The 19,260-nt window shown below is 51.6% G+C and overlaps 1 protein-coding gene across 3 annotated transcripts in view; it reads right to left on the minus strand.

Moving 5' to 3' along the window:
- Nucleotides 1-287: 287 nt before the first annotated feature.
- DNAJB6 (DnaJ (Hsp40) homolog, subfamily B, member 6) overlaps nt 288-19,260 on the minus strand; it is a 34,220-nt gene continuing 15,247 nt past the window's right edge. Inside the window, exons 2-8 of one of the 3 annotated variants that reach the window (XM_010829255.1) lie at nt 15,114-15,204; nt 14,136-14,245; nt 12,464-12,523; nt 11,628-11,738; nt 2,858-2,986; nt 1,412-1,556; nt 288-1,015 (exon numbers count right to left, since the gene is read on the minus strand). In XM_010829255.1, coding sequence (XP_010827557.1) covers nt 910-1,015; nt 1,412-1,556; nt 2,858-2,986; nt 11,628-11,738; nt 12,464-12,523; nt 14,136-14,245; nt 15,114-15,178 — 726 coding nt within the window. In that variant the 5' untranslated portion in view covers nt 15,179-15,204 and the 3' untranslated portion in view covers nt 288-909. Of the gene's footprint in view, nt 1,016-1,411; nt 1,557-2,857; nt 2,990-5,184; nt 8,831-9,662; nt 9,768-11,627; nt 11,739-12,463; nt 12,524-14,135; nt 14,246-15,113; nt 15,205-19,260 lie in introns of those variants that run through there. The other 2 variants (XM_010829254.1, XM_010829253.1) reach the window with 2 other exon arrangements.

Raw genomic sequence — 19,260 nt, forward strand, 5'->3', positions numbered from 1 at the left:
CTTTCAACGAGCTGGCATCAAACACAGCCTAGAGAACTGGGAAGGGTGGGAGGGTGGACAGCTGGTTCTGCCCTCCCTGAAGAAATGGTCAATGAATTGCTAATCATTACTCCACATCAACAGGGAATTTTCATACACTCTCCAAATACATCAAAGAACAGACGTCAATAAGGTCCAGGGTCAGCCTCAGCGTCCAGACGCAGAACGAAGGACTCCAGGAGCACAGGCACGGAGTCACACACACACAGGAGGGCAGGCCCCACTCGGGAAAGAATGCACCGAACACATTTGCATTTATTTTCTTTTTTTTTTTAAAAGCAAATGACAAAGACCCAGTTTACCAGCTTAACTTTTTTAAACCTAAGCTTAACATTACATATTTAAACAATTGTCAAAACTTACTAAGTTGCCAGCATTCATGCACAACTGGAAAACATCCTCAATGCACATTAAACCAGAAATGTATTACCATTAATGTATTAATATCGTCACTACTAAATACTGAAAAAAACTGAGATTATTTTGTGGAAGAGTCATCCTGGCAATGTTAACTTCACAGCAGGCTGAGACTACTCGGCTCACGTTTCAAACACAATGGAAAAGCAGTCCGTGCTGGTGTTAGTGTACGAAAGAGTCACGGCCACCTTGGATTACGTTTAATAAAAAGCAAAGTGCATACAGAGATTTACAACAATTTTAAAGACAAATAAAATGGTCCTATTACGTGGTCCCAACAGTAAACTCAAAAGTCTATGACAAACAGGGCTCCGACGAGCTGTGTATAAATACTTTAGATTAGGTACAGTTATACTGAAAGTCGAGTTCGTTTGAAATCTTCAAAAAAATGTTCCTGTTAATCCTCGCATGGCGCGTGCCAGAGTTAGGGTTCTGCTACGCGCGTGCGGCCAGCTACTTGTTATCCAAGCGCAGCAGCTGCTCCTTACCATTTATTGTCAAGGACTTTAACTGGCCGTCTTCTTCAACTTCCACCCTTTCTTGACCATTCTCGACAATCCTGCGGGAGGGGAGGCAAGGGGGATAAAACACATCTTAGAATCGTCGTATGAAATAAGTAGACGTGTGTGTGAGCCTGAATGCGCATCTCTAGAGGACTTGCCACGGACACATCTGAAGCCACTAATGCTGTGGCTGAAGCCAACATCCTGACAGATGACTCTGAACACAGGCGCCAGCCATCCAAACGCTCCAGGTGCTACAGTGGCTGCGTTTCCAACACACCACTCACTGCACACCACAGGGGCGGTGTCTAATGTGTCACGCGAAGCAAACATTTCCAAGGAGAAGCTCTGATCAGGGGCTGGACAGACGGCCCAGACACCCTGCCCTTCCCGGGGGTGGCACTGGTGGTGCCCCACACCTATGCGTGAGGACACAGACGCCAGGCCCGCACCTCTTGGTGGTGATCTTCCTGCCGTTCACCACTTTCGTCGACGTTGATATGGACTTGTAGTTGCCCATCCCACTCCCGCCGAAGGCCGAGGAGGAGGAGAACGCTGTGAGGCCCCCGTGGCCTAGCGAGCCGAAGGAAGAGAACCCTGTAAGAGACAGCAGAGGGGTCAGGGACGAGCGCAGCACGCGCGGCCAGCCCGGGGAAGCAGACGCGTGCCCCCATGGAGCCGGGCCCTGCACAGCCTGCGGGGCCGCCCGGGCACCTCCCCTACCCACGGGCCAGCACCCTGCCCCCACGCATCTCACAGGATGGCGCGGACACCACCACAGACTGGCACACCCAACAAGCTCCTGCTGGCTCCTGTGAGTGTGACCACAGGGGATACAAACCTGAATTGCCAGGAAGCTGAAGTAACTTTAGCAAGAATACCACAATTACCAGGAGAAATATGGGTCTGGAGTTCATGGACTAATTCTCAGCTGTGAGGTGCCATCTAGGACACGAAACCCTGACTCTCAGAGTCGCAACAGAGCGAGTCCACTCTGGGCAGGGCTGAGGCTGCTCTGCCTGTTGGAGAGCCTGCTGCCTGCCCCACCCTGAACGCCCCTTACAGCAGAAACACGCCCTCCCCACGGCTCCTCAAAGGGGAGGACTGCATGCCACACACACGCCTTAAGTGAAATACTCTTTGACAGGTTTGCCCAGCTTTCTCTGACTCTCCCTAAGTCCTTGCATACTACGTGGCATCTGAGGAGGGTGGCCTGCTGGAGGAAAGCACAGCTGCACCTGCCCTGGGTGACACAGCCCCCTGGCTTCAGAAGGCAGGGTCTGGGAGCTGCATGCCCTGTGCTGCCCACAGAGCACGGGACCCTCACACAAGGGAGGCCCAGGACAGACAGAGGACCTGGGCAACATCAGAGGAGAGCTGAGAGTCCAACTCTCCAGTGAAACACGGCTGCGCCAGGCTGCGTGCCCGACTCTAGCTGATGAATGGCCTCCAGTCGCAAGCCAGTGCCACGCACCAAACCTCACCAGAAGACTCCGCATGGCACACACAGGCCCTCCTACAGCCTTAGCTCCTGATCCCATCAACTTGGACTCTCCTAGGACACCTTTATTTTTTTTCTTAAACTGCTATTAGACTAAAAAGGATTTAATGAGATTATCTAAGTTATTTCAGTCATTTATCCCAAAACCTCACTCTTTTTAACCAAGAATTTCATTAAATACTGGCCTTTAATAGTTAAGATTTGAAGTAGGTTCTCAAGTATAACATTCTTTGGAAAATTATGGGAAATGTGGGTTACTAAGCAAAGGTGTGTATACACATGCACTGCAGCTCTGAGCTGCCCCACGACAGGCGTGTGCACACGGCAAGCGCCCCGGATGAAAGGGGCCTGCACTGGCGTCTGCTCAGACACCAGGCTGAGTCTGAGGGTGTAGTACCTGCATCAAAGGAAGGAAACGCCCCTCCAAAGGAGGGAAATCCGCTGAAAGTAGAGAAGAACGAGCCCGTGCCTCGGCTCCGGCTTCCGCGGGGGCCCCTTCGATTTCCAAAGAAGTCCTCAAACGGGTCTTCTAAAAAGAAACAGAAGTGCTTAGTGAAACCTTGACCCAGGGTGCTTCTCCACAGGAGAGCTGAAAGGGAATGTGAGCAATGCCTCCTGACACTGTTCCAGCAGGAGCAAAGCTCCTCCACAGCGCAGCTCACCCTCAGAGCACCACAGTCCATCCAACCTGCGGCTTTACTGCTGTTTCCAAGACTCATCTAAGAACACATCAAAGCTTTATGTGTCCCAACATAAAGCTCAAGGTCATCAATACGCACCACAGACCTGGGCAGAGAGCTGCGAGCAGAGCTCTTCACACGGAGCTCTTTCTGGTGGTTGTTACCAGTCAATGAGCACTTACTGAAAACATGAATTATACAAACTTTTAAAATTCACTGAGGTTCCCTATTAAATTCACTATGAAATCAATCAGTGCTGTATTTTTTCTAGGAAATGGGAATTCTTTGAGAAATAAAAGCAAGGACTCCTGACAGATGGTTAAGAGAAAAGCACCCATGACACAGAAGCAAGAGAACCGGCATGGCCTGTTTCTAAACCCAGGCAAGCGTGATCAAAGCAGCAAATCCACGCATCGAAGTGGCGAAAGGAACAGAACAGTGAGCAGGACAAGGCCGTGAGCACGAGGCCAAGTGGGACTGCGGCTCACAGGGCACCGGCGTGCACGGGCAACCATGCCTGGGAAGCCCCCAGGTAGCCGGCAATGACCGGAGGCAGACCCGAGCTGAAGGAACGCTCAGAGTGGGGACGGGGAAGCAGGTGGAAAAACTACAAGCCTTTCTTAAGAGAGCAGTTAACAGAGCAGGAAAGCAGGCCTGAAGAAGCAGGCGTTAGGAAGCACGGTCACTGGCGCCCTCCTCAGAGACCCAGAAAGAAGGCAGGAGAGGGAGGAGGACCCAACAGGAACCAGCCCAAGGCAGACACTGCTCCACCAGCCCCATGGGGAGCCGAGACCCGGGCAGCGCTGGGAGGCAGGTGCTGCCGTCGACAGGACGGAGCCCAGGGGCTGCTGCTTCTGAACCGCAGGTCCCGCGTTCCACAGTAAGTGCCACCATGTGAGACTCAACCTGCAGAAAGTCACTTCTATCAGCTACTTTGTGAACATGGCCCCCAGTGCCGTTATTACCATATTTAGAAGTATAAATACAAAGTTTAATCATAAACTTTAAAGTTAAAACGTTTTAGAAATCTCTAGAGAGACTTCATCCTGTTCACAGAAAATCCAAGTGTTCTATTAAGTTGCTTTTCACCTCATCCTCATCAGGGGTCTACACGGCGACACGGACACACTTTCCGTCCGTCCAATCACAAGACATCAGGTAATTACACTCCTGTTACAGCCCCAGGTCAGGGCATAGACATGGCGAGTGCAGTCTGAACTCGTGATCGCACTCTCAACAAGAGCCACGTGGGCAGCCTCAGACACTCACTGCCCTTGCGAGAGCTCCTGAGCCACTGTCTCCACGGCTCCCCAGTTTACAACAATCACAGTCCGCGTCCTCCTGCAGCGCTCCTTTCATCACTGCCCTAACCATTCGTTTAGTTACAATTTAAGGCTCATACAGCAACTGAAACCTTCAAAGACGCTTCACAAAACTCCTGAGACCAACTTAAACCAGTGTCCGTTTTATACCACCATTAAATGGTTTGAATTTGTTTACATGAAGCTAAATGAACTTTTGTAATTATAAAATCACCTTGTTCAGAAGCTACTTCAAAAGATAGTTGAGTAACATTATAAGAATAAGGCCAGTTGGGTTTTCAGTTACGTTTTTTTGTTTTCTTGTATTCTTTCATTTTTGAAGTCTTTTACCTTGCACGCGTTTCTATTATACAGCCTAAATATGGATTTTTACAATTCCAGTAGTCACCGAATTTGAACGTGTAATTTCAGATATTGAGGTCAAAACAGTTAACCCGAAAAATGAAAAGGCTCATCTGTAAGTCATGGCAACACTAAAAACAAGTTTTTTTAAAAAGCCGTGATGATGATGTGTGAGCGGGAGCCACGCTGAGGCCAGCACTCCAGGTGTGGAGAACAGGTGGCACCGAGCTTGTGGGCTTCCCAGGCGACTCAGTGGTGAAGAATCCGCCTGCCAGCGCAGGAGATGTGGGTTTGATCCCTGGGTCAGGAAGATCCTCTGGAGGAGAAAATGGAAACCCACTCCAGTATTCTTCTCCATGGGAACTCCCATGGACAGAGGAGCCTGGCGGACTACAGTTCATGGGGTCACTAAAGAATCGGACGTGACTGAGCACGTCATAAGCCTTCACAACCTTCAGCCTCCAAGCTAAAGACAATAGTTAATTAATAGGCCCTCTCATCCAACAATTCAATCTACTTCATGGACATCAACTCATCAGACACGGAAATAACTTACTAAAGGGCCCCCAAGCTTTTATAGTGAAAACTGAAAATTACCTAATTACGTAATTTTCCCATATACAAATGGAGAACATGTTAAATGAAGGTTTCTGAAGGGTCATCAGGTTTAAGCTTTAGAAAAAGCACACATTGCAACTCTCACATCTGAAAAGTGCTCACAGCGGGCTTTCAACTGGTGACGAGACACAGGCTGGTTCCCGCTCCGTCCTTTTACCCCGTTTAGGTTTTCCCAATTCTCATGTTCAGTCTGTATGGTTATTATTTTTGAGGGTAAAAGGGGTAAAAACTGCATGTATCTTTTAAGTAAATTTGAATCAGACACAACATAACTGAACACGCTGCCAAGGACCTGTTCGACGTCACTCCCCGTGGCGCCCAGAACCGGCCCGCCAGCCGCGGCACTGCAGCGGGTGAGGGCACAGTCCTGTCGGGAGCTGCAGCCTGCCGCTGCGATCTGGGCCGCTGCGTGTGTGCTCATACTACGCACACAGCTGTGTCTTCCTGCCGGCTTACACCCTGCCACAGCACAGCAAACGCAGCTCTGTCAGAGTCTCAGCAGGGCCCCGCCAGGAGAGGTTGGTGCCCGGACCTCACCTCCTACTTGGGAAAATCAGCGTGTTCTCCACGACACGCACGCTCCTTATCAAGTTTGGCTCAATTACGATCTTACTACAGTCTGCTGGAGATGAATTATGGTTGAAGGAGATGGCTCACGTAGATGTCAAGGAGTTAACAAATTCTGTGTCCAGTGAAGGGGCCGCCTCGAAGGTGTTCTCGGATGAGAGGAACGTGTGGATCAGCCAGCCACGTGGAGCAGACTGCCATCCCAGTGTGAATGGGCCCCTCCCATCACACGTGGGCTGAACAGACCGCAAGGCCAACGCTTCCCACAAACATGAGTGCCTGCTCCCAGCCGCCGCCTCTGACCGGGGGCGCTGCTGGCTCTTCAGCCTGATGGCCTCCAGAGTCAGACTGGGACATGGGCCCACAGATCTGGCAGGTGTGTGTCCATGATCAAACAGGCCCATGATCACTTCTGACAGAGAGAGGGAGGCACACCCTGCTGGGTCTGTCTCTCGGGAGACCCTAAACGCAGAATTTACAAGTCTGTCAGAGCCACCTCCCTGGTCACGGCGCACCTGTGTTCAGCCAGGTCCTTTCCCGCAACAACGCTGCATCATGGGATACACATACACGGAAACAGGCCCATGTCCAGCCTGTTAACAAGGACTTAACTCTTTCGGGTCCCTGTTCCAGGTGTCCTGGATAAACACTCCTCTGCAATCTTACATGGTTCTGCTCTTCTCAGAAACACCAAGCCAAATCCACTAAGGTGATGCTTGCAAAACACCTAAGTAATAATGTCACACTTATGACAAAAAATACATTAACCGAATGCTATGAAAAAATAACACAAAATGTGTTCCAAATGTTTACACAAGTACATACATGTAAGAAGACTTAAGGAAAAAACTCAAAGATGTTTAGAGCCATACATGCCCCCAGGAGCAGAGCTAAGGGCCTGACCGAGAACACTCAGTGAAGGCTCACAGGTCCTGTCCTCACGGAGCTCACCACGCAGTCCCCAGGACACACACACACACACACACACCACTGCACAACAAAGGAAAACACCACAAACTCTTAACAAGCACCCTGAGCATTTCAAACAGAGAAAACAGGCCACTCCACTAGTCTCAATGCTGAGCCACAGCAACCCTGAGTAAAGAGCGACACGTGAAACGCAAAGGCCAAAACAGCAGACAGACTCCAGTGCGATCACCCCACCTGCACTAACCCCAACGCCACAAACCAAGATCAGAACACTCCTTCGCAACAACTCAAAGTTCATAACGTTTTCTTCTCACATATTCCGAAGCAGAACACAACATATTTGAAAAGAATCTGAAATAAACCTAAGTGACTCAGAAACAGCCATGGGTGACCCACGGCTGGGACCCTGGGCAGGAGGGCTTTGGGGCGCTTCTCCACGGCTGACCTGGCATCGGGGTGGTGCCTGGCAGTGCATGGCAACCCTGGAATTAACACTCCCCAAATGAACATCATGCTTTCAGCTGTGCACACAACTTATTACAAAACCTAGTTTCTAGTTACACTACAGGTCTAGTTGGAACACTGTATTTTCTAACAGTTACAAAAACCCATCCAAGCCAAGGATGCCAAGCACACACTAGGGATCCAAACACCCTACTTCAGTCGAATCGGAGGCCGGGGCACCTGCAACTCTACCCTCGCCAAGGACCTGTGAGGGAGTCGACGGGCAGGACAGCCCACCGCCCTCAGCCACAGGGACCACCGTGCCAGGAGGGAGGAGTCCTGCCTGGACTCCTGCGTGGACTCGGGAAGCTCCGCCACGGGGGAGCCGGAAAGACCATTAAAGTCTCAAAACCAACTCTGGATTCCCAGGGAGATCATACAAAGCCTGGGGCCCAGACACTGCTCTCATGACCCAGAAAACAACTCTGAGAGTGGCCTTTTCGGAAGCCTTTCCTCTCCCTGTCGAGGGCGGAGGTGGCAGGACCACAAAGCTCATCTGCCCAGCACCCACCCGCACAGAACTGTCCTGAAACGGCAGCTCCACCCCCAGGAGGTCCCAGCCACTGATGGGCCGGGCCAGGCCAGCACCCCTTCCCCGAGGAAAGAGGGGCTCAGCAGGGCCTTCGCAGTCACTGAGCCACAGGGGAGTGCCCCCCAGGAGGGGTCATCACACCTGCCCTGCCTCCACAGTCACAGGCTACGCTTTCCGACTTGTGGCTTCTCTCAGCAGCACAACTTCACCAGCGCCTGCTTCCAAACCACGCTGCCTCCAAGCTGAGCGGACGACTGTCTACACACCACAGGATGCACAGGGCCCCCAAAGATGGCCCACGACCCTGACCTCGGGCAGGAGGCAGGGCCACTGAAGACAAGCAGGCCCCCGTCCCACGTCACTCCTGTCCACATAAGGAGGGACACGCGGACGTGCAGAGAAGACCCCATGTGAAGACACAGCGGCCGTCTGAAGCGGCCACAGCAGCGGGAGTCCGCCGGCCTCGGGTCCGCTGCCCCTCCCAAGCCCCCAGTGCCCTCGGGGCCGCAGGGAGCCGTCAGGCGCGGGTGGTACAAACTCTTTATTCTAGAGGCTCTGCTCAGCAGGCCGCCCATGGGGCAGTGGCAGGGCCTCGGGCTCAGGCCCACTGTCCTCACTGAGCAGCTCCTCACACTCCTCGAGGAGCTCCTCTGGGTCCCCCGGGCTGGCCTCGTCCTCACTGGAGATGAACTCCAAGTCCTCACTGGGGGGCTCGCCCCCGCCCAGGCTAGCGCCCTCGCTGGGCTCGTCGTCACTAAAGAGGTCGAGCTCCTCGCTGGACACCACGTCCAGTGCCTCACTGTCCTCCTCGCTCGCACTCTCCGCCACCGCCTCCTCTTCAGGCTCCAACTCCTCGCTGGCCGCCTCCTCGAACCCTGGGGGGAGAACGACCGGCTCACTACCCTCCAGCGCGGCGCCGGGCGCTGGGTGGGCCTGCCTGGCTCATCCCTTCCCCTCCCGTCACCCCAGCACCGGCCAGACGCGAGGGGCCGCCGGCCAGTGTGAACGTGCTCCCGGGGAAGCTCCCGGCTTCAGAGCTGGGTCACAGAAATGCCTCCCACACGGAGGCTCCTGCTAGGGTTCTAGGGCTCCGTGGCTCTTCCGTCTGAGAACATCATTTTACTAACACCATCCTTTAATGATAAACCAAGGAAGGGATCACCGTAATTTAAAGTAACATGATCCCTACACTTGAATGTTTTCAAAGGAGGTTCTCCAAGGGCTAGGGGGAAGTCAGCTCACCCCACAACCCCGCCAGCACCCCTCCGTCTGAGAGCCAGGCTGCAGTGCGCGTCTCAGATTTGGCTTCTCCCCCTACTCCTGGGCCCGCGGCCTCTGTCCACAGTGGGCAGGCCTCACAACGAACGTGGGCCCCAGGCACAGGACTCCGTCCTTCCCACCAGCTCTCCGCTTCTTCAAGGTCCCTCCCCTTTCATCTGGGCCGTCTGAAATCAGACACGGGGTTTTCCATTCCGATAAATGCAAAGTGAACCTCAGAATGTCTTTTAACAGACTTTGAGCTACTTTTTCTGGGAAAACGGGAGAGGAAAAAAGTTGGTCGTGTGGAAAATTAAGACAAGAAACAACACACTCCTCTAAACGGACACCATGACAGGGCTGATGTGGCTGCTGGGAAACATCAACTCCACGCCTGCTGAGGCAGCACGCCCTCGGCCCCACGGCCACTCAGCCCTGCTCTGAACGTACCGCCAGCAGGCTGCACTGTCACTTCATACATGTAGTAGCCGTGGAGCAGCTTCTTTTCCCGTGTGTAAATCCTGAGAGCCTGAAAATGGAAGTCGCCTAGAACACCTACAAGAACGGATTGGAGAAGAATCACTGCCACAGGGACCACGAGAGACGGGGGAGCTGCCAGTGCAGAGCACGCGCATCTCTGAGTCCCAGGCAGAGGCCAAGAGGCTCGTCCCCCAGAGGACTCTGAACCCAGCAGAAGAAATCTCCACCCCGCATCCCGCAAACCGTAACTCTTCTGACTCAAGTTCACATGCACATCAAGACTTCATGTGCACAAATCCCAACTCAGAAGACGTGAAGGTCGGTGCTCACAGGGTAAAACCACATTACTCACGCTCCCCGCCCCAGTCACCCTCGCCCCTCTTCACTCCAGAAAGAGCTGCTCAAGGAAAACCATTCTTACTGAGAAAGCTTAACCCATCAGATTTTTTCCCCCAAGAAAAACACAATCTGGCTACCATTACACACTGAGGACTCTTTCCTGACACTTTTTAAAAAAAAAACCACGCTGTGCCAGAGCTAGTGTGAGCAGGCCGGCCTCTGGCCTGGTGAGGCGGCCTGCCCTGTGCTCCTCAGCCTGAGGGACCCTCCATCCCCAGCTCAAGGGGGCAGACCCCTGGCCAGTTTCCCCGGACACGACCCTGCTCCCCCAAAACACATTGGGAGCTTGCTAAAGGCTGTGACGAGACACCAAGGTGATTTTACGGCCGAAAAGTCATTACAACTCTTCCGTGTCTTTCTTACAGTAATATTTCTTACAATCATAAAGGACAATTAATAAAAAATGTAATTAGTTTCATATGATACAGGGAGCCTTCCCAATATGTGTTTACTGCAGCAGTAATTAATGCAAAACAAGCCTTCAAAACAGCTGGGTCTCTCCCCACCCCTAACACGCCCCTGCTTAGCTCTCACTGTTATATTTTGTATGCTACGGATATACACATCCCTCCTCCACAAGCCACTCTCTCAAAACGTAAGCGGTACCACAGTAAACATAAGCAGGGTCTCTCTGAACCCCCACGGAGTAACGGAAGGACTGCACCCTGTGAAGGGCCCACACCTCCGGGACACAGCAGCGCCTCACTCCTCGCCACGCCTGCGATGAGCAGGGTCCACGGCTCCCCTGTGTTATGTGCAGACAGAACTGCCCTTCCTGTCACCCTCCTGAGGGGTTGCAGCAGGTGTCTTGTCTTTTCAACCAGGCTCCGGGCAGTGAAGGAGCAGACACAGGGTGCTGTCTCCCCACCCAAGTACGGAGACAACAGGAGTCACGGTGCACATGGCGAGCACCCCAGCTCACCACCACTGCCAACACCAGACCCTGACACGCACCCCTGCCACGCTGCCTCACGCCGGGCACCAGGACCCGGAGGCCAGCGGCTGGGAGCCCTCTCCCACAGTGAAGAGCAGCCAAAGCAGCAAGGTCTCCCAGCAAAGCTATTCTCAAAGACGAATGCTTGTGATGCCTTGCTCTAGAGGTGTCCCTTCTTTCCAAGGGCTGCAAACTCAACAGTCGTAACACCACATCAGAAAAACAAAGACAAGTTTATGAATCAAATGTCTTCTGAGCAACATCTGCCTTGATGCTTAGTGTTTCAATGAGACTCCTACATGGGAAATCCGGAGAATTCCCTGTCCAACCAGGAGGAGCCCCCACTCCTTCCCACTGCAGAGGAAGCCAATGAGAGCGAAGCATACAGCCGAGGAAGCGACGCACTCAGACCTCTATTACGTTCACGTGCAAGGCGTAAATTCCAAAACATCTTCCAAAGGAAGAAGGCAAGAGGGTTTAGTTAAACTCGTGCACTGCTCAAATAGCAAGTTTAAGGACAAGCTACAACAGTGCTGAAACAGAAAGGGTCTCCATGAGTCATGAACACGTTACGTAAACGCCGACCCAGATGATGAACTTACCGAAGAAGTCGAATGAAAATGGGTCCCTTCCACCAAAAAATTCCCTGAAGACGTCCTCTGGGTTTCGGAATGTGAAGCCAAATTCAAACGGACTGTCGAAGTGACTTCCACCTACAGAAGCAAGCACAGCTCAGTCAGGGACTCCCGCGCGGAGGGCACACAAACAGTCTACACATTACTACATGCGTCCTGACCCCAGAAGGAAAGAGTTCCATAAGCCCGAAGCTCGCGCAAGTCCTGCTGAGAGCAAAGCCTCCTGCGCCAGGAGCTGAGAAACGGGTGCAGGTCCACGTCCCTGAGCCACGCGCGTGCCGAGGACCCCCACCCACTCTGGATGTGTCACCAACACACAGCATTTCCGGCTGTGAAACAGCTGCTCAGGCGTGTGTACAGGAGGTCTGAAGCGTGCGTGTCCAAACGCCCACCATGGAGCTCGCAGGACAGCAGGCTGCTGCATAACTTTTCATCAAAAGCACACACATCTAAGCCTCACCACCAGAGGCAGTTACTTTGGTGGTTATTTAGTTTTTTGATAGAACATCCAGTAAGGATGTTTTTGACACAACATCCAGTATTGATCTCAGGGTACACTCAGTGTTATAGTAAGGTTTTACGTCATTTCCTATCTACAAAAGGCACACCAGTATGTGCCTTCTAGTTCAACAGGATTTTTAATAGGCCTTTTCCAGGCTATCAATTTCTCCTTCCTCTCCCCAGTTCAGCCTACTCTCCAAACTGCATTCATATTTACGGACAGACTGAATCACCATCAGACTGTATCGGACCACCTCCTTTCATCACAAGGCCAGGAGAAAGACCAGTGTGCACACACGTACCTCCACCGCCACCGTTTAATCCTTCTTTGCCATATCTGTCATAGATGTCCCGTTTCTTAGCTACAAATTTAAAAAGACAAGTCAGTAAAGACCAATTTCTCTTCCCTCAAATTCAATAAAGCATTTCTGAAGCTGTAAACCAAAGGCCCCCCACAACTCTCAATGTCCACACTTGGTTTTGAAGAGCTAGGAACCCCTTACTGTGACACTTGAGGGCATCAAAGTCTGGCGGCTGCAGCCCCCAGGGTCGCAAAGAGTCTGGCTGCAACTCAGGGACTCAACAACTCCCTTAAAGACACCCCAGAATATTTTTAAGTAAAGCTTAAAAGACTTACTTCAAAAAAAAAAAAAAAAACAACTTATTTCACTCTACTGCTCAACGTGTGCCATGCACTACATCAAAACCCCACTACAAAGTTGCAGAGAGACTCCACCCCTAGAAGCACCTGACTACTAAGTGCAGCTCAGGGAGAAGACCCATGGCACAAGGAGCAGGACACGGCCTTGGCGAGGGCAGAAACAGGCCACACTGAGCCAACCCCCAGCCTGGCCTGACCCCCGGCGAGGCAGCGGCCCGCCCGAGCCTGGGCGGTGGTTCTCGAACAAGCGCAGTGACAGTGCAGCCCTGCTCAGACACACAGGCTCCGCAGACGCCGCGTGTGCCAAGTGACGGGGCAACGGGGAAACAAGTGTGCAGGCACGCTATCCGCAGCCAGGGTGGGCACCAGAGCCTTAGGAACAGTGACTGTGCATCTGTGCCGCCAGCTCCTGGAACTGAAGGCTTCCTAAGGAAGGATGAAGAACAGACTCCCCCTTACAAAACCACACAAAAGCAGCATTTTCATGGGAGCTCTAAAGGTTCTGCTGCTGCCAAAAATCACATTTGACGTTTGAATTTACTTCTCAAATTTTCTAGTGTTCTTGGTCTGTGAATCCACACATCTGGGAGTGCTGGATCAGGCACACAAACAGGACAATGGCAGTCAATGACAGAAGACAAACTCATGAAGTAAAATGACAAGGCCTTCTTTTAAAATAAAGCAGGCGTCCACTTCCTCTGGTCTAGTCTTTTAAAAGCCTCGGCTGCGATTGACACCAGTCATTCAGGACTGCTTCCTGCCAAGGTGCTGTCAGTACTTCTCCAGTTTTCTCACCAAGTTCCACAGTCCACTCCCTGCCCCAAGGCTTCTCTTACCAAGAACCCAAGGTTTGGCTAACACCCTTTGCATGACCCATGACACTAAACCAACAGACCTGAGCTTCCAGCGCCGTTCAATTCCTAACGGGGCAGGGAAACCCACAAGCTGTGGAGTCCGAACCTCCATGTGCGCAACACCTGACTTCCCGAAATCCAGGAGGGCCTTCCAAGGAAGCGGCCAGCACCTCAGCACAGGGTGCTCAGGAGGGTGACGGGGACGAAAGGCCACGACACCCCAGCCCCGGTGGCCCCCAGCGCCAGGCAGAGACCGGGCCTGGATGTCTCCTTACAGAGCCACCCAGGAGACTCCTAGAAGCCAGGGCACCCGCAGCAATCACAGGGCCTTATCGGGAGGCTGGTGGGGACAGGACACCCAGTCTGCTCAGAAAACCCCCCTCACAGCCCCAAAGCCCCTCGGCCAGGCCTTCCTCTGCAGGCCCCGCCCAGGGGCACAACCCCACGCTCCCCACTCACCATCCGACAACACCTCATACGCCTCAGCTACTTGCTTGAATTTTCTCTCCGCTTCTTCTTTGTTCTCAGGATTTTTATCTGGATGCCACTTCAGTGCCAGTTTCCGATATCTTAAAAAGGAGTTAAAGGTACTTACTGATCACATCCCACTTCCAGGGTGGTGTCTATTGTGTCACATGAAGCAAACATTTCAAAGCAAAAGCTCTAGGCGGAGACTAGACAGGCGTGGCACACAGCCTGCCCTTCCCCAGGGACAGCACCAGTGACGCCCCCCACCACACCTGCAGGTGAGAACACAGACGCCAGGCCCGCCCCTCTTGGTGCTGATCTTCACGCCATTCACACCTTATTTAAGAAGAGCACAATCACTGCACCACGCCGATCCTGGATGTGGCCAGGCGCAGTGTGAGAAATCCCACGGCCCCCCGTGACACAGCTAAAACACCATCCATGTCCTGCTATACATTAACACCAAGTGAACCAACAGACCTCAGTGCACCCTGGGAGCTGCCTGGGAGCGGAGACTGGCCTCACGTGCGGCCAGAGCCGAGCAAGGACACAGAGGTGCAGGGCTCAAACCCCAGCATGGACCCGAGCCGGCCACATGACAGGGGCTGGGAGCAACCCACTGAGGATGGAACAGTGACACCCACGAGCACCAAGGCTGCTCCACTGCTAAGTCCAACATCAAAGCTCTTTGGGCTAATTTCATATACTCAGTGAGTTTATGATCTAATTCCAGCAGAAATGGAATCCATGTCCCAAGATAAAGTACCAGAGGAAACCAAGTGGCCTTATCCCTGAGTGACAGGTGGGCCTAGGTCTCAAGAGGCACAAGCTAAGTTGCTAAGCGCTACCTAACATTCCAACTAGTGCGCAGCAAACTCACAGCACGCAAACTGCCATTCGGTTTCCACAGGCCATGCAAACTCACACCGCAGGTGCCCAGATGCACTCTTTCAGAATACAATTACTTACGCCTTTTTAATATCCTCGGCCGAGGCGTGTCTCTGCACACCTAGAACTTCATAGTAATCCACCATGTTTTAACAGGCTGCTGGAACAAGTCCTGCAATCAGAAATCCATGGTCAGTGACGAGACGGCCCAGGCTGGGCTGGTAGCGGGGGTACGGGGTGGGGGGGACGGAGCAGGAGGTGGGAGATGTCACCTTGCCTGGGCATTAACCACCAGCCTGTCGGGCCAGAGCCTTGTCTGGGAGCCGCTTCCAAGTCTCACACCCTAAGACCCTTCCTGATGTAGGAAAAAACGCTTTGAAATAAGCTAAGAATAGCCTCAACTAAATAAAACCGACAGGTGACTCTGCAGCAGCCTTGGGGCCCGCTGCCCACCAGCTGCCAGGTCCCTGGTCCAGACCAACGGGAGTGTCGTCCCCTCCTCACACCCTGTGCCAGGCGCTGGGCAAGACTGCAGCCACCTGATGAACACCTTGTGCCCGGCCTGGGGACGCCACAAGGAACCACGGACACCTTCCATGGCAGGCTGCCCACGGCAGGCTGCCCCCGCCGGCTCGGACTCGGGGCTGCTCCTGTGACTGCCTCCCGGGCCTCCAGCATCTGATGTGGAAACAAACGCAGCACCGCCCTGCTGGCAGCACAGGAAGAGGGCAGCCTCAGAGCGGGCCTGCAGGGGCTCCCAGGGTAGGGACCTGCCCCGCCTGCTCTACGAAGATTTGGCCTCGAGTCACATGCCAATCACGCCCGACACACCTGCCACCTCTCAAGATGTGAAGTCCAGCGAGCATTCGCCTTTACTCTGACTGCTAAGTCACCTCACTAAACCAACGACCAACAACTGACATGAAACAGGCCTACACCACACAAGCCTGCAAAATAATTTCAGCCAATAAATCAAGTTTTTCTGTCAGGCAACTTGCGCTAAACTGAAGCCAGGCTTTCAGTAGCCTTTCCCCAAATTCTAGGACCAGATTTTGAGAAGAAACGTTCTGACTGTAAACAAATCTACGAGGCCATACCCTCCCTGAGACCATTCTGCTGAGGTTAGATATAAACACTGCCGCAACGGGACACAGTGTGTCTCTCAACACAGAGCGCACAGCTGTATTGTGTTCCCACTGTTCCACACTGGGGAGCAGCTCGTGACTCAGCACGCAGGCATGCACACCCGCCTGCACGGCCCTCCTTGACTCTACAGAAGGCAGGCTGCGTCTATCTGAGGGTCAGAAAGACACAGGGAAAAGCCCTTCTTACCAGTCCAAGGACTTCATGCAGAATAGATATCAAAGCAGAATCAAAAGTAGAAACCCCTCTGACCAACTCAAAATCCCTAGAAATGTTAGGTAAAAACCCAACACACACATCTGAAGAGCCAGCTGGGCACCCAGGAAAGCAGGAGCTCAAGTGCCAGAAACAGAATTAATTACACCAAGAACAGTGACCCCGAGATTGGGGGGGGGGCGGTGTTGCTGCGTCTTCAGGATGGGACTTGTTTTAGGGGACAGGAAACTAACGGCTGCGATGAGGACTCACAAAATACAGGTCCCCTAAAGGCTGTAACACTCCTTGGCACCGCCTTTGGGACTGGAGTGAAAACTGACCTTTTCCAGTCCTGTGGCCACTGCTGAGTTTTCCAAATTTGCTGGCATATTGAGTGCAGCACTTTCCCAGCATCATCTTTTAGGGCTTGAAAGAGCTCAACTGGAATTCCATCACCTCCACTAGCTTTGTTCATAGTGATGCTTCCTAAGGCCCACTTGACTTCACATTCCAGGATGTCTGGCTCTAAGTGAGTGATCACACCATCGTGATTAACTAGGTCATAAAGATCTTTATTATATAGCTCTGTTTATTCTTGCCACCTCTTCCTAATATCTTCTGCTTCTGTTAGGTTCATACCATTTCTGTCCTTTATTGAGCCTGTCTTTGCGTGAAATGTTCCCTTGCTATCTCTAATTTTCTTGAAGAGATCTCTAGCCTTTCCCATTCTATTGTTTTCCTCTGTTTCTTTTGCACTGATAACTGAGGAAGGCTTTCTTATCTCTCCTTGCTATTCTTTGGACTCTGCATTCAAATGGGTATATCCTTCCTTTTCTCCTTTGTCTTTCGCTTCCCTTCTTTTGTAAGGCCTCCTCAGACAGCCATTTTGCTTTTTTTGCATTTCTTTTTCTTGGGGATGGTCTTGCTCTCTGCCTCCTGTACAATGTCCAACCTCTTCAGGCACTCTATCAGATCTAATACCATGAATTTATTTGTCACTTCCAGTGTATAATCGTAAAGGATTTGATTTAGGTCATACCTGAATGGTCTAGTGGTTTTCCTTACTTTCTTCAATTAGTCTGAATTTGGCAACAAGGAGTTCATGATCTGAGCCACAGTCAGCTCCCAGTCTTGTTTTTGCTGACTGTATAGAGCTTCTCCATTCTATGGCTGCAAAGAATATGATCAGTCTGATTTCGGTGTTGACCATCTGGTGATGTCCATGTGTAGAGTCTCCTCTTGTGTTGTAGGAAGAGGGTGTTTGCTATGACCAGTGCGTTCTCTTGGCAAAACTGTTAGCCTTTGCCCGGCTTCATTCTGTAGTCCAAGGCCAAATCTGCCTGTTACTCCAGGTGTCTCTTGCCTTCCTACTTTTGCATTCCAGTCCCTACGATGAAAAGGACGTCTTTGGGGGTGTTAGTTCTAGCACTCATCTCATACACTAGCAAAGTCATGCTCAAAATTCTCCAAGCCGGGCTTCAACAGTATGTGAACCATGAGCTTCCCCATGTTCAAGCTGGTTTTAGAAAAGGCAGAGGAACCAGAGATCAAATTGCCAACATCAGTTGGATCATTGAAGAAGCAAGAGAATTCGAGAGAAGCATCTCCTTTTGCTTTACTGACTACGCAAAAGCCTTTGACTGTTTGGATCACAACAAACTGTGGGAAATTCTTCAAGAGATGGGAATACCAGACCACCTGACCTGCCTCCTAAGAAATCTATATGCCAGTCAAAAAGCAACAGTTAGAACTGGACATGGAACAACAGACTGGTTCCAAACTGGGAAAGGAGTTTTGTCAAGACTGGAATTTGTCATCATGTTTATTTAACTTATATGCAGAGTACATCATGTGAAATGCTGGGCTGGATGAAGCACAAGCTGGAATCAAGATTGCCAGGAGAAATAATAACCTCAGACATGCAGATAACACCACCATTATGACAGAAAGTGAAGAGGAACTAAAAAGCCTCTTGATGAAAGTGAAAGAGGAGAGTGAAAAAGTTGGCTTAAAGCTCAACATTCAGAAAACTAAGATCATGGCATCTGGTCCCATCACTTCATGGCAAATAGATGGGGAAACAGTGGAAACAGTGGCAGACTATCTTTTTAGGTTCCAAAATCATTGCAGAAGGTTGACTGCAGCCATGAAATTAAAAGACACTTGCTCCTTGGAAGAAAACCTATGACAAACCTAGACAGCATATTAAAAAGCAGAGACATTACTTTGACAACAAATGTCCCAATAGTCAAAGCTATGGTTTTTCCAGTAGTCATGGATGTGAGAGTTGGACTACAAAGAAAGCTGAGTGCTGAAAAATTGATGCTTTTGAACTGTGGTGTTGGAGAAGACTCTTGAGAGTCCCTTGGACTGCAAGGAGATCCAACCAGTCCATCCTAAAGGAAATCAGACCTCAATATTCATTGGAAGGACTGATGCTGAAGCGCCAATACTTTGGCCACCTGATGCAAAGAACTGACTCCCAGACCCTGATGCTGAGAAAGACTGAATGCGGGAGAAGGGGTTGACAGAGGACGAGAGGGTTGGATGGCATCACCAACGCGATGTTCATGAATTTGAGTAGCTCTAGGAGTCGGTGATGGACAGGGAAGCCTGGTGTGCTGCAGTCCATGGGGTTGCAAAGAGTCAGACATGACTGAGCGACTGAAATGAAAGGCTGTAACTGCAGGAAAAGGGGACGAGAAAAACTCCCCCCAAACCGGACAACAGCACCACTGAGAATCGATGCACTGAGCCTGGGGACCGTGGAGGCAAAACCACCACCTCCACTAACCCAGAATGCTCCCAGCACCCCAAAGCCGCCAAGTACAATCCCAGGATGGGGAGACAAAGAAAGATGTGCTGGAGAAGGTTGGTGCTTAGCTGTTCA

The sequence above is a fragment of the Bison bison genome, unplaced genomic scaffold (genome assembly GCF_000754665.1).
Source record: "Bison bison bison isolate TAMUID 2011002044 unplaced genomic scaffold, Bison_UMD1.0 scf7180017864503, whole genome shotgun sequence".
NCBI lineage: Eukaryota > Metazoa > Chordata > Mammalia > Artiodactyla > Bovidae > Bison > Bison bison.